A 14,335-nucleotide genomic window follows, 5' to 3' on the forward strand; every position below is an offset into this window, starting at 1 on the left:
AATTATGCAAGGGTTTCATGTTCAAAAATCACATCCACAAATTGATTATCTGCCTAAATGGTGCACCTATGCAACATTTCTGAACCTGAAACCCAACATAGCATTTAACTATGGAACATCAAAACTGAATATTCAACAGCCCAGTGGTTTTTGATGGGTGTACTCCAATGCTTCATGGTGTATTGCACAGGTCTGAGAAATTTTTATCAAAAAGTTCCACAATTCAAAAAGTAGAATTGCAAAGGGATAAAAAAAATACAAATTAACTTAAGAGAAGGAAAAGTAAAATATTGCCATTTTTCTAGAGAAAGAAGACATAAAAATTCTTTCACATGAAAGATGATGAAGGTTTGCAGACTACTAGTATTTTTTATTGACTCACTACTTATACAAAAACTACCAAAATTGAAGCTAATTTAACGAGTAGTCAATAAAAGGATATCAAAATGCTAAGCCACACTACAATTAAAAGGATTAGGGTTAGATCGTTAGAAGATATGCATGAAAGTTCTGGACAAAATTAGGGGCAATATTTGCATTAACCCATTAATATACCACCTACAACAAAAGCATTCTAATAAATGTATTTTGCCTAGACGAGGCTATGATTTGAACTTTCAATTTTCTTGTGTTCTATGCACAAGAAATTATTTTTATGAGACTTTGCATTCTTCAATACCCAAACATTTTCAACATTTCTCATTTGACTCACTGCCAATAAAGCCACAAAGAGCATGAAATGCAAATAAATTTAGGTTATTTGGGGCATATTAACTTATAGGAATTTTGACAAGGGAAATTAATATGCCACACTTGGGAATTGCGTCAAAATTGGGAATGTGCCACACTGAAATCTACTACCTCAACTTGCTTTAAAATGACAATCAAGATATTTTCTTTTGACAGTGATTTGATTTTTATGTTGAAACCAGATGAGTCATTGCAATTAAGGACAGCATATTGGAAATAAATGCACCCAAATTGCTGAATTTACTCCTAATCACTATGCTATAGAGCTATCAAATCTTGTATTGCTTCAATGTAGGGGCAACAGAAAAGGAAGGACTAAAAAGGAAGACAGATATTAAAAATATCAAGTATGATGTCTTATCACCACTGGTCTACTCACCATAACTGTTGCATTGTTAGGTGAACAAGTTTGTTTTATAATGATAATCAAATATGGGTGGTAGGTTAACAAAATGGGAACGAATGGAGAGAAACCTGGAATCACCAGTCTTCAACTTTGACACAGAAAGTCTTGGTTTTAACAATACAGTCAACTAATACCTCACTGCAATTGAACATCTCTAAGTAGGTACTGAATCCAGACTGCCTGCCACCAAAAGAGTATTTTCCTGCTCTTCCCTCCAAAATGTAACACATTGACTCTTAGCATTTATAAATAAAAAAGAACTCTGGTGACCACACTGATTAGATACCCTTTTGCATTCATTTGGAGTCTCATAATATATCTTTCCACAGCAGTGACATCCTAAAGATGACAGACGCCTATCAACGTATAGGATAGCGCTACAATCAGAACACAGCAAAATTTGGGGCATTTGAAATTTTGACGGACTACAAGTCTGTCATAATTCCACTGAAAAACTTACTTTTCTGTTTAAAATAGGATAGGAAGATAAATTTAACCTAGAAAGTCACACATATCATAATTAAGTTTTAAACTGAATATTTTGTTAAAAAATTGCGCAGTTAAAAACCTCATCAGGAGTCCTCTGAAACACAGGCTAAAGTTACGATCTCCAAAGATGAAATTTGAAGAAATTGGTCCTCTCGCGAATGCACTAATTAACATCATGAATTGAATCGCCAATTACTTTGGCAGATAGAAAAAATAGCGCGCTGATTTTTCAAATACCGGCTCTCACACTTTGAGCATCATTCACTGCGCTTTTTATGAAATAAACAAAAAATCTCATACATTCCGTACCTCGACTGTAACGGCTGATGAGGATGACGGCGTAATTACAAAGGAAGAGAGTTAATTACTGAGCACTGGTTAATTAATGTTTCAGAGGGCCCAACTCTCGACTGCCGAGGTGCTGAGAATGCAGTTCGGCATCTCGGTTCCAGAGCCAACTGCCGCCCGCCGCATTGTGACGTCTTGGAATCATTACGGAGCGTAGGAAGTTGCTTGCTAGTGGGAGCCACACGGGAACGGCAATAAAATCCCGTGTATTTCCACGAGAGAAAAAATTTTGATTCTCATTTATAGCCTGGTCCGAATGATTGCCTTCCCCCAAAGCTCTCGTGATTTCATCAGGTTTATCCGCGGGAGTTTAACTAGTGCTCTTGGTTTGCTTTGAGACCATTGGGTCTGTATGTTAGCTTCATTCCAAAACTGTCTTCCCAGATAGGATTTAAAAGAACAGCACTTAAGCAGGATAGGAGGCCATAGTTGCGGGAACTAGGAGTGACAAGTCCCACCGCTGAGAAGTATTTTGCCATCGAATCAATACTCTGGGACCAGTGATGCGCACCACGGAGCGAAGTCGGATAATACGGCATTTCTAGTTCTCTTGAGATGTTTGTTGTAGGTTGTCTCACACGGGGTTTGAAATCTGCGATAGGCACTTGATTTGTACGTCCCTCATGCAACCAATAGCACACTCACTTGTCGCAAATACGTCTGTGAGCTTATGTCACATGGATGGCCAACACAACGCATTATTGAGATAGCAAATAGAGCTCATTCGAGAGTAAAACTCGGTAAATAATTGATAATCTTATTTATTTCATGTGCTTGGAGTACACGATATTCTCTTCGCGCTTATTTATCGAAAATAAATCCATACACACTGAATCGGAGAAAATTTCCGTCAACATGTCCGAGAAAAAGCACACCGTTGCATACTTTACAGGGGCGTTAGCTACGTATTAATCGTAATCTATTTTTTACTGTAAAACTGCAATATTAGCATAACTTTTTCAGTGATTTAATAGCAGTCAGCAATTCATGCACCTTTGGTGCTATGTTGGGTCCCGCAAAATTGGGTTGAAGTACATTATCGCAAAATGCTAGCACTGATTATTCCGTTTTTTTTTAATGCATCATGCAAAGAGAGATGGCAATGATAACTGCGGTGTTATTGATTATTTGAATACAAAACTAAGTGATTTGAAATACTATGCATGAAATAATTTGTCAAATATCTTGGTTTAATTCTCAATATCTCTAGTCTTTATGTTACTACTTTTGTGCATACTTCCTTACTCTTTTTACATAAACTTGTTTCCTGATTTTTTCCCGCCATGTCCCCTGCCTATTATTGCTGCTATGATTTATATCACAACTGTTGTGTTGCCGTATTGTTTTATCATTGTACGGGCATGCTTGGTCAATAAATCGTTAATATTATTGCAAAGGTGCTAAAAGACATCCAATGACAGACTAACTTGATGGCGTAGGTAGAATGTGAACTTTTTCTACCAACCCTGCCACTGATGATCAAAAATCAAACAAATTAACTCAATGAACTCAGAGCAATGGGGAAACCACCCTCATTGCTTCTCCCATTACTCACTTACCCTCTTCTAGATCTCTTGAGACTATACTTCTCTTCCCAGACCAGCTTGGAAATATTTTAAATGCAAGTACATCTTAGGCTCAATTTCGACCAAATTTTAGCTTTTTGAAACTATCTACAAGATAAAAATGATAAAATGCCATGTGAAACAGAAAATAAAATCACTGTATCCTGATGCTAGAAAGAAATTATGTATCCATAGCAGTGTGTCTTAAAAATTCTTGATCACCTTACTGATTACACGAAATAGAATACAATTATCATAATTGTACCTTAAAATATACATATACATGAGGTCTGTCTGGAGAGGATACTGCCATACTATATTTTTAGAAAAATGGCCTACCTAGAATAATGAGGCCTTAGAATCCTTTGAAGTAGTTGTATTTTAGGGGAGGCGACCGACAGCTGAGGTCAATTGCACCATAGAGGATGGATAGGAGAGGATGAAGGGTGGAGAGAAACCCAGCGTCGGCATTAGCCTACTCTTTACGAAAGGCGCCAAGGGGTCCGCAGTTTAACGTCCCATTCGACGGACGGCGTACTCACTCAAAGTGCCCTCCACAAAGCACCTCAAGTAGGGATCGAGATACCTCTGAAAAATATTCAACACCGCTGGGATGCGAACCCGGGCCCTCTGGGTGGGAAGCCAGTACAATAGCCACTGCACCAATCCCGATCCCTTATCCCAGTCAAGACAAATAATTTTTACACTTCGGAATGTTGGCATTGTAATGCACAATTAGCGGATGACTCCAGTAAAAGTTACGGTCGCAGCATGTCCCGCAGTTTATTGGAATTACTCATACATTTATCTTTGCATCTCTTCTACTTTTCAAAACAATCGGCAAGGTCCTTTTTTGGAATGGTCATCAGCTGACTCATCTCCAGTTATGACCTTTTATTAGAAAACCTGTGTCATCATTTGTGTCTTGGAGCAAGTCCCCTGCAACTGCATGACGACATTCTTTAAGTTGACAATATAAAAGAGAATGCAGTGAGGCAGCTAATGACCATTCCAAAAGAAGGAATTTGTCAATTGTTTTGATAAGAAGTGAAAGAGGGATGCTGGGATAAGTGTGTGAGGTCCCAAGGGGAATATTGCGGGTGGGCTATTTTTTTAAAATATGGATGGATCCTTCCTGGACAGCTCTTATAATACATGAAGCCTTTGGGTTGTGAATAAAAATCTTTACAGAGCAGATAATTTACTTTGAAATTAACTCTAAATGAATATTTTTCAGCAATACATTTAGAACAAATTGTACACACTAAATTCTGCACAAGTTATGTTCTTTTAACGTTAGATCAAACTGAAACGTAATTATATGCGAATTGGAAATCTTCCTTAGATGTTCATTATGAATCACATAAAAACTTCCAAATGGAAACACCATTAAAATGCACCAACATGGTTCATAGTGTGCTGGACAAGTAATTCAAAGTAATGATGTACGAATACTCACAGTCTCTACACTCAGTGGGAACAACACATGCGTTTCCTTTTCGAACTAATCCATCAGGGCAGAAGCAACCAGAAAAGCATGTGTGATCCAATGTTGGGCAAGGGTCTTCATCCATGAGACTATCACAACTTGGCTCACACTGCCTTGTGTAACAGTCTTTATAAACCTCACCAGGAGGACATTCAGCAGCTGGAATGCATTGGTAATACAAATGTTTCCATTTTAACTTGTGAAGGTATTTGAATATAATGAATAGCCAAAAGATAAATGTACACATTAATTTAGTGATTAAAATCTCATTCTAGTTGCCTAATAATCAGTAAATAACTTTTGGATAGAATTTTATGACTCGATTTTAGGTTTTGGGCACTATTACCAAATGCACAGACACTTTGTAGTACTCTGCAAAAAATTCTTTGTTCATTTATCTTATTATCAACATCAACTATATGATACGTGAATTAACTAGCAAATGAAAACTGTGAATAAATCTTTGTCTGTAAATAAAATACATTGACATTGGAATGCTTGAACAATTAAAAAACTCCAACTTCTTCTAACTTCACTTCATTTGTTTAAATACTGCTGTTTATGGAAATTTAAAAAATAAGTTCATTAATTAATATTATACATTTCCATCTTAAATAACTTGAACAAAGACATATTGATATCTAACAAATCTATGTTGTATACATGTGTGTTTATAAACATTCAATTTACCACCATGCCAGAAAAGAGCAGACGCACATAAGATATATTAGAAACGGGAGATTAATACAACTTACATTCTGTTCACAGCTTTTATTTGTAAAAGTAGAAATTTGGTATTAAAAATTGCACAAAGAAACACACATGTTTAAGAGTCACTTGATGTGATTAACTTCATATTTAAAAAATAACTTAGATGAATAAGCCTTGAATGATTAGAATAACTATAAATAACTGAAATTGAGCCTGTTTAATTATTCAAATAAAATCCCTCATATACTTCTATACATTTTTACATGGAGATATGACCAAGTTTAAAATTGGAATAAGCAGAGAGCCAGCAAGTATTCAAATAATGATGGCAGAAATTTGAAAAATTAAATTAAAAATGATATCATAATGGTAGCTCATTTAAACTGACCATTTAAGCAAACTTACCACAGCCATGAACAACTCTCCAGTCACCAATGTCTACAGAAGGGTCATGAGCTTTGCACTCGGTGGCAAAATGGAGCAAAGTTTCACAATGGCATTCTTTCTCTGAGTGAGACTCCAATGCCTTGCCTTTGCTCAGGGCCTCACTCTGTTTCTCCTCCAGGCACTTACATGCCATCTCCAGACACTGCGCCTCAAACTTATTCATGTTCACCACATCCTTGCATTTGGAAAATGACTTCTTCCTGAATATTGACGACAAGTTTCACAGAGGATAATTATGCATTGGCTACGCACACATAGGATGATATACATCCATACATTTTCCTTTGAGATATCCATGCTAAGATACATGAGCTATGTACATATGATGTAGCGAATTTGTTGGCGTCTGGATAATGTAACATCAGATGCATCTGCACATTAAATGTACAGGGAGTTTTTCTAAAAGGTCTCATACAGTGTCTGGAGCTGGTGTCATGACAACAGACTCAGAATTAAATTGCAAATGGACACAGTTCCTTGTATTTAATCGGGTAATATTGCAAGAGGGTATTAATTTAAATCTTGACAATGAAAGAATTATTTGAGCATCCAACACTAATTCCTCCGTAAAATTTGTTGTCTCCGGCGAAAATTTATGGAATTTGCATAACATATTGAAATAAAATTAATGACTTTGTATTTCCACACAAAAAGTGTGTGGAATTATAAAGTCAATTAATTGATTTCATGAAATTTTTAAATGACAAGCAGTTATAATGCCTGCTGTTTCAATTACACCATTCAATGTATATGCTCTTTTTTAAGCATGTTCATGGTGCCAAAATGTACCTGTATCTTTCACTTTTCTTTGCATTTAACGAATCCCATACCTACATGATTTGTACGGTCAGTGGAGAATAAATTTTTTTTTATAGTATGCATTCTTGATTTCTGACATATTTTCATGGAAAGTTATGAATATCAAATTATTTAATACACTTATGGTAGGACTTATACCCTATCGTTTAACATTCCAACACACCAGATGCAATCCTATGGTTGCTTTAAGTTTCCTCACCACATTTGATTAAGAAATGCCATTCAAACAAACATTTTCACGAGCATTTTCCACAATAAATATTATCTGATGATAAAAAAATAGAAACCACTCTAATCAGTTGACCAATCTCCATCTCATGCACAAGAAAGTTGTTAGTGCAAAGATGACTCTTAAAAGATGACAGCAATGCATGCAAATGTATTCCTCACAGTCCGGACACAAAAGAAGAAGAGGCATGTACTCACTTGGCCAATGAGCATATTTCCCAAGCCTTGGTTTGCATTTCAATCGGACATACTTTGGTCTCACATTCTTCGAAGCCGTTGATGAACCAACTGTCACCAAAGTCCTTGTTTGTCCTTGCCTCGGACCCATCTGGCATCCTCCTGTCATCCTTGGCATCATAGTTGTAATAACCACAGAGCCCATCCACATGATTCAACCAATTCTGAGATGCCTACATTTCAAAGGAATTATTCGGTGAGGAATGCATTTCATTCAATAGTTTTCGGTTCAAGGTGTTCTGGAGGCCACCTCATGCAAGGAATGCATACTCACCCCAACTTTAATGGCAGCTTTCCCATCCCAGTGAACCCAAAATCCATAGCGGGACTTGAAACTGATCGCATCTCCCACTTTTGAAACGACAAACTCCTTGTGCTTGGCTCCAATTTTCTTCATCTGCCAAAAAGATCCACACAAACAAACAAGTGAGCATTAAGATAATTTTAGATCCAAAACTTCATATTTGCCAACATTTATTACCTGGCCAGCTTTGTAGGTATGATGACCATATTCAACAGTTAAATCATTATTCAATTTCAAGACATGAGAATCCTGGGATATTATTACGTAAACAGGACATTCACTGCAATCTTTGTGAACTGCAAAAAATATTTTTGGGCATATTATTAGTTAGTAACCAAATCACAGAAATCAACTCTAAGGTTTGTTTCATAGGTGAAGGTAGAAGGGCTCATCTAATGCCAAGCCCTGTGGGATTAGACTTTCAAACATTCAATGGGTAGAAAGGATGCCAGTTCCTTCCTTCCCGGTATCGCACCCGAGGCCTCTCAAGGAGTTTTGGTACTAGAGAAATGGCACAGCATGGGTGAGGCTGAGGGCGCCTGCAAGCATCACTGGGAATTGAACCCAGGCCCCCTGTTTACTATTCCAGCACTTGACTCATTAGACTACCGCGCCATTAAGTAAGTAACTAAATCAATTCGTCATGACATCAAAAATTCAACCTTATCATCCATTAGATCACACAATATTGATTGAGGATTATAAGTATTAAATTAATGATTAAGAATAAACAATGCTAAGGAGCCAAAGCTACAGAAAAGTACAGCCTCATGATGACCAGTGGCATAGAAAGACATTTTCAACTGAAAACACTATGGCACAAATAATATCTACACTAAAAATGCATAAAATGCCTACAATGGCAAATGCGATAATGCTAGAGGATATTCAAGATTGATTTACAACAACACATGCAACCAAAAAAAAGGCAGACCTGGTACTTTTCCACATTATTATTTAAACTTTTCTAAACCAGTTTTACCTTAAAGAACATTATCACCAAATGTCACCTTAATAAAGCCTCTTCTGGCAAAGACGCATTAAAGTAAAACTGGTCACTTATGTTTAAATGACACTTTGGAAAAATATTATATCTGTCACTTCTTTGAATATACACTACTTGTATGAAGTTAAGCCTGAAACTACCGAGTTTACAAACAGATGCAAGTCCTGGGGTCTTACATTCCACCAAACCATAACGGTATAGAAGAGTGAACCACCCAATGAATTTAGAACCGTTGAGGGGCTAGAGAACAACAAATGTTCTTGGTTCACACCATGACTTAATTATGCAATGGGCCGATCAAAACTGAAAAACTTTGCCAATGTTTAATGAATACTTTAGTCATTTTTAAAATAATACATTCGATTAAATAAGCTTTCATTTTTAATTATTCAATCATTCATTTGAAAGAGTTGAGAATCTAATCTTAGCAAAAATTTAGACCAAACCTAACCATCTGTTCTCCTTTTCCACAAGATATTTATAACCTTTTTAACAAATCTGAGTAAAATTCTGATAAAAGTTTTTTTATAGACAAAGAACTTCAGTGATGCATTAAGGAATTAGATACCTTCGCTTTTGGTTTTCTTTTTAGCGAGCCTGAAACTATGCCACAGATGATGAACCAATGATTACAAAAAATGACCCAACTCATAATTTTGTCATTTGAAAACATTTTCTAACTGCCAGCATTCCTGGCAAATACACAATTTTGAAGGGCTACAGTTTTGATTTGTGACTGCTGAGACTGATCCATGTGAAAGGCTGACTTTTAAGGGCACAGAGATAAAGAGAAGGATGAGACAGTTGCATGATGTAAGCAAACAAGAAATCCTTACAATTATTTTCATCTTATAATGTTAACTTAATAACCGTAAAAACATATTCTGAATCAAATATTGCCTTGATACTTTACTTGCTTGATTTCGAACATTGAATGATACAGACTTAAGTGAACATTTAATAATATTTTAAATGTCAAGGGCATGTCAAATAGAATCACCAAAACAAACCTGTAACATTCCACTTCCCATCAGTGAGATCCCTTACGAGGATGTGATGGCAGACATCATAATTATATTCCAGGCCGTCAAAGGTCTCAAAATTGCGCCCATTCACTTTGCACACCGATTCACTGTGCGGGGGCATTTCAATCACCTTGACCAACTTGCACTCAAATTCTGGGCAGGTAACACCCAGCACGCCATCCCTGACCTGTGACAGCTCATAACCCTTGGGGCATTTCTGAGGAGGGCACACCACGGGCCTCTCCGTTGTTGTCGGCATCTTTGGGGTACAGATATATTCTGGACAAGTAGTCGTCATCCTCTCTGGTTCCTCCCTGTACCTGGATGACTGCTTCCCGGCATAACCTGCTCTTCCCTTAGCACCACCCTTGGCAACACCCTTAATGCCACCCTTAACGCCACCCTTCACCCCACCATACTTTCTAGACACCATTTCTTGGAAATGGATGTTCGCACTCTTCATCTCAGTGTGGAATCCAGCAGGGCATTCCGTCTCTGGGCACACCGTGGTGGTAGGGATGGGAACTGCAAAATCATAAGAGCTCCCATTAGTAGAAAGGAATGATGGCCATGATAACAATTCAGGCACATAATGAATGTCCTAGATTGCACTGCAATTGGGGAGTGAGATAGGAGAGAGAGAGAATGAAACACGGATGTAGGATTGGGAGAGAGAGAGAGAGGTAGAAGTGAACACCAATACCAATGACTAACTGCTGCTGGCAGTCTTCCTGCTGCATACTCTACAAGATACACCACCCATGATCATTAACCCATCCAAAGACCTTGACAATATTGCATCAGCACGAGAAATCCTCAAACACCAATTCAGAGAATCAGCACCAACCCAAATGGATTCTGAATTCATTAGAGTTCGTGCTGAAGCCATCCTGACTCCATCCCTGTGTCTTCGGAGGTATCAGCCTGTTCATGAATTGCCATCGCATCTAATACCATCATCATTACACCAGAGGAAGGCACAATATCCATTACAGCAATATTAGAACTGAAGCATTAAAATTAGGGCCCAAGGAAATGGGCATCATTTAACTAATAACCCAAAAGTATAAAGGATACAAACGGAACTACTGCATTCAAACATAAATAAAGAGATATCTACAATGTAACATGTTCTACTCGGTTTATGAATATCTCAACAAAAACCTGATCTTTGAGTCCATACTTTTAAGTTTATAACAGGGCTCTTAGCCTAGTTCATATTAATGTTCCACCATTTTGAAAGGATGTTTGTGCTTAGGTTCACATTTAATGTGTGTGTATGTATGTTTATGTCACATTAAATGTAATTTTTAGTACTCTATATTTTGTATCTCAATTGAGCCTGCATGCACTGTACTCCTCTTTGATGTGCCTTATATCATGTACATATGCCAACCACCTGGTATTTTTGTAATATGATCTTTGGGCAAATAAAATGTATTAGTATTATTAAGAAAGTTTACCAAGTGAATCTCATATCATAGTGTAGTACCTACACAGCAGGGATGCTATAAAAATGGCTCTTGGCACAACCAATGCAAGTAATGTCTCGTTTCTCACTTGCACTAACTTGACAAGTGCATTTCACACCATCTCTGCCTTTCCCCCAATGAATCTCGTAGTCCAGATGCTATTATCTTTTATCGCTTAAAAGGGAAAGGGATAAAAGCTCATATTTTTTGGATTTCTGAGCAATTCAAGAACTGTCAGAAACACAAAGACTGACACAGCAGCGAATGGAGCAATGAGTGAGCTCATGCCTGGATCAACACGGGTAATTTTAGATTCAGAGGTTATGATGCAAAACATAGATAAAGAGTAATAATGGTGGGAAGCATGGTATAACAACAGGAAATACACCTTGCACCGTTAAACTGGAGGCATTGGCACTTCCATCAGGAGCAGCCAGCCAGGAATTAATTGGTTTCCGATTCCAAGTTTCCCATGAGAACAATTTCTTTTTCTAGTTTTGTTGCTACCATTTTTACCACCTCATTTCCCCAATGCACCTTATCCAACAAACAATGCCAAATATACATACAAAAATATTTCATTATTTTATCCTGTAACAGAGACATTCATAGAAGGTAATTAAGTGATAAAAATAATTTGAAAATTTAGATGGTTAACCCAAATAAAAATTTTGCTTGTGGCAATCAGATAGCATTGATTTGAGTTTTAGAGTCCCATATGGGAGGGAGCCTTCTGACTTTTTCCTACCATCTAAATGATTGTTAACCAGGGCATGATGCCTTTTTGCATTTTTAACTGCTAGCATTGAGGAAATATAAATACAAAATGACTGTCCACACAAGCTCACTATGGCTTTGAATAGGAAGTCACCATGACCCTCCCAATAAACAAATATTTATGGTTAAAAACGGAATGATATAGCAGTTTGAAATGCCTTTTAATTAACTCATGGAAACATTCTATACTAACCTGATAACACAGGAGATTATCAGTAAGTGCACACAGTGTAGCTGAAGAAATCATTTCAAACATGGACTATTTATCCATGGGTGGTGGCATTATCAAACTCCCCACTAAGCACTTCTCAGTTGCAGTGCAGTGGTAGATGCGCATCTTTCTCCTTGGTGTAGCATTCAGTTAACCCAATTTAAGGTACAAATGCTCCTTCAATACGCACTCACAATTGTGATGCACAACTATTTACCTTTCTAAAGTGTACATTATGTATTGAAAGCTGCTCGCTTAAAATAATGGCTACAATTGTCATTCACATTAAGGTCAAACCAATGAAATACATGAAGCAATTTTTCTTCTAAATGTGGGCTATCTATTTTCTGATGAAATAAAATTAATTCTCCAAAACTTTATATTTTACGGTTCAATTCAAGGTTTTTTGAAGGATTTCTTTCTAAATGTTTTTCCCATTCCAGGTATGTTTTAGGTTTTCAAGGACGGCTGGTCACCCTGATACTAATCTCTCATGTACAGGTCAGAGAAGTGTGAAAAAGGGATCAATGCCAGAATGGTCATGCCGATGATATGAATGAGAGTCAAATGGCAAAATAGATATGTGTGAGGGATGATTGCAGGGAGTGGGAGAGGAACAGATACACCAAGAAAGGTGCAGGTGAATGTAATAGAAGAGGATCCACAAGACAAGGAATATCAAAATTCTCAAGATCAGAAGAACATGTTTGAAACAATGTATGAATATGTTGCTGAGGTGAAAGAAGTGCCCAAAGGCAGAGGGAAATCAGTATTAGAGTGAGTAGTGAAGCTTCTTTTCCACCAGGTTTTTCGTGACAGCAACCATGCTTACAGGGAAAAAATGGTATTTATGTATTCTTTAAGGAAAATTATGTGCTGAAATGCAGAGCACTCATAACATGCAATATTCAAGTATCTCACCAGTACTTTTGAATAATAAATACACACCCCTTTTGGTCATCTCACCTGCGCAATTCCTTTCATCATCAGGGCAGTCTTCAATACCATTACACCACAGTTCTTCCTCAATGCAGACACCGGAGGTGGGGCATATCTTGGTGCCAATGGGGCAGGGCTTGCACACACAGCCACACTGAGGAGTGAGCTCACTTCTCAGTCCCTAGGAGCAAAGGGAAGGAAGACATCACTGAAAGCACACCACGCAGCCGGGGCTGGGAATCATTTGTTGCACTGCTCAATTCCCCAGCTTGCATGGAATGACAATTACAATGGTCTTCCTCGTACACTTAAACAAGTTAACTAACATGAAGAACAAATTCCTCTCCATGCTAATAATTTACTTCCCTCTTCCCAATTTGGAGAACACAGTCTTCCATTTCCTTCTTTCATCCATCTTCCCAATCATATCCTCGGTAATCCATGGCTTCCTGACTCTTATTCCATTTAACTTTCATACTGTTTCGTCCACTGCTTTCATTATTCCTTTTTTGAAGTATTTCCATCTTCCTTCCACTGCCCCCCTTCCTCTCTCGTAATTTATCATCTGAATCCTGGTACTCCTTCGTTTTTGCCCCAGTTAAGTCTCAGGCATTCCATTGTTTTATACTTCTTCATTCTCTTACATTTAAAAGCACACTTCATTAGTAACGAATTGTGACCCAAATTCACATCTGCTCTCAAGAAACTATGTGAGCTTATTGTGGTAGTCCTAAATCTTAACCTACAATATCATAACCTAACTCATATCTTCCCATAAAATTTGTTGTCTCAGGCATAACTTTATGGAATTTGCATAACATATTGAAATGTAATGAAATAATTGACTTTGTAATTCCTTACACTTTATTTAAAAAACACGACCCAGGTTTCGACGTTGAACGTCGAATGCTGACCTGATGATGACGTTCAACGTCGAAACCTGGGTCGAGTTTTTTAAATAAAGTGTAAGGAATTACAAAGTCAATTATTTCATTACATTTCAAGATATCTTCCCATATTTCCCAGTATTTTCCTTATGCAGCTATGTCTACTGTGGTGTTTACACCAGGCATTAGTTATAATTAATCAAATTCTCCTACAAATCTCTATAG

At 37.3% G+C, this 14,335-nt stretch overlaps 1 protein-coding gene across 1 annotated transcript in view; it reads right to left on the minus strand.

Annotated features, from left to right (window-relative positions):
- Positions 1-14,335, minus strand: part of LOC139692782 (hemocytin-like) — a 201,104-nt gene that overhangs the window by 44,651 nt on the left and 142,118 nt on the right. Inside the window, exons 57-63 of the mRNA XM_071591062.1 lie at positions 13,251-13,404; positions 9,810-10,349; positions 7,971-8,089; positions 7,764-7,886; positions 7,451-7,662; positions 6,164-6,405; positions 5,018-5,206 (exon numbers count right to left, since the gene is read on the minus strand). Of these exons, the coding sequence (XP_071447163.1) occupies positions 5,018-5,206; positions 6,164-6,405; positions 7,451-7,662; positions 7,764-7,886; positions 7,971-8,089; positions 9,810-10,349; positions 13,251-13,404 (1,579 nt within the window). The remainder of the gene's footprint in view (positions 1-5,017; positions 5,207-6,163; positions 6,406-7,450; positions 7,663-7,763; positions 7,887-7,970; positions 8,090-9,809; positions 10,350-13,250; positions 13,405-14,335) is intronic.

This window comes from Hetaerina americana, unplaced genomic scaffold, assembly GCF_022747635.1.
Source record: "Hetaerina americana unplaced genomic scaffold, ioHetAmer1.1.p SCAF_41, whole genome shotgun sequence".
In the NCBI taxonomy this organism is placed as follows: Eukaryota; Metazoa; Arthropoda; class Insecta; order Odonata; family Calopterygidae; genus Hetaerina; species Hetaerina americana.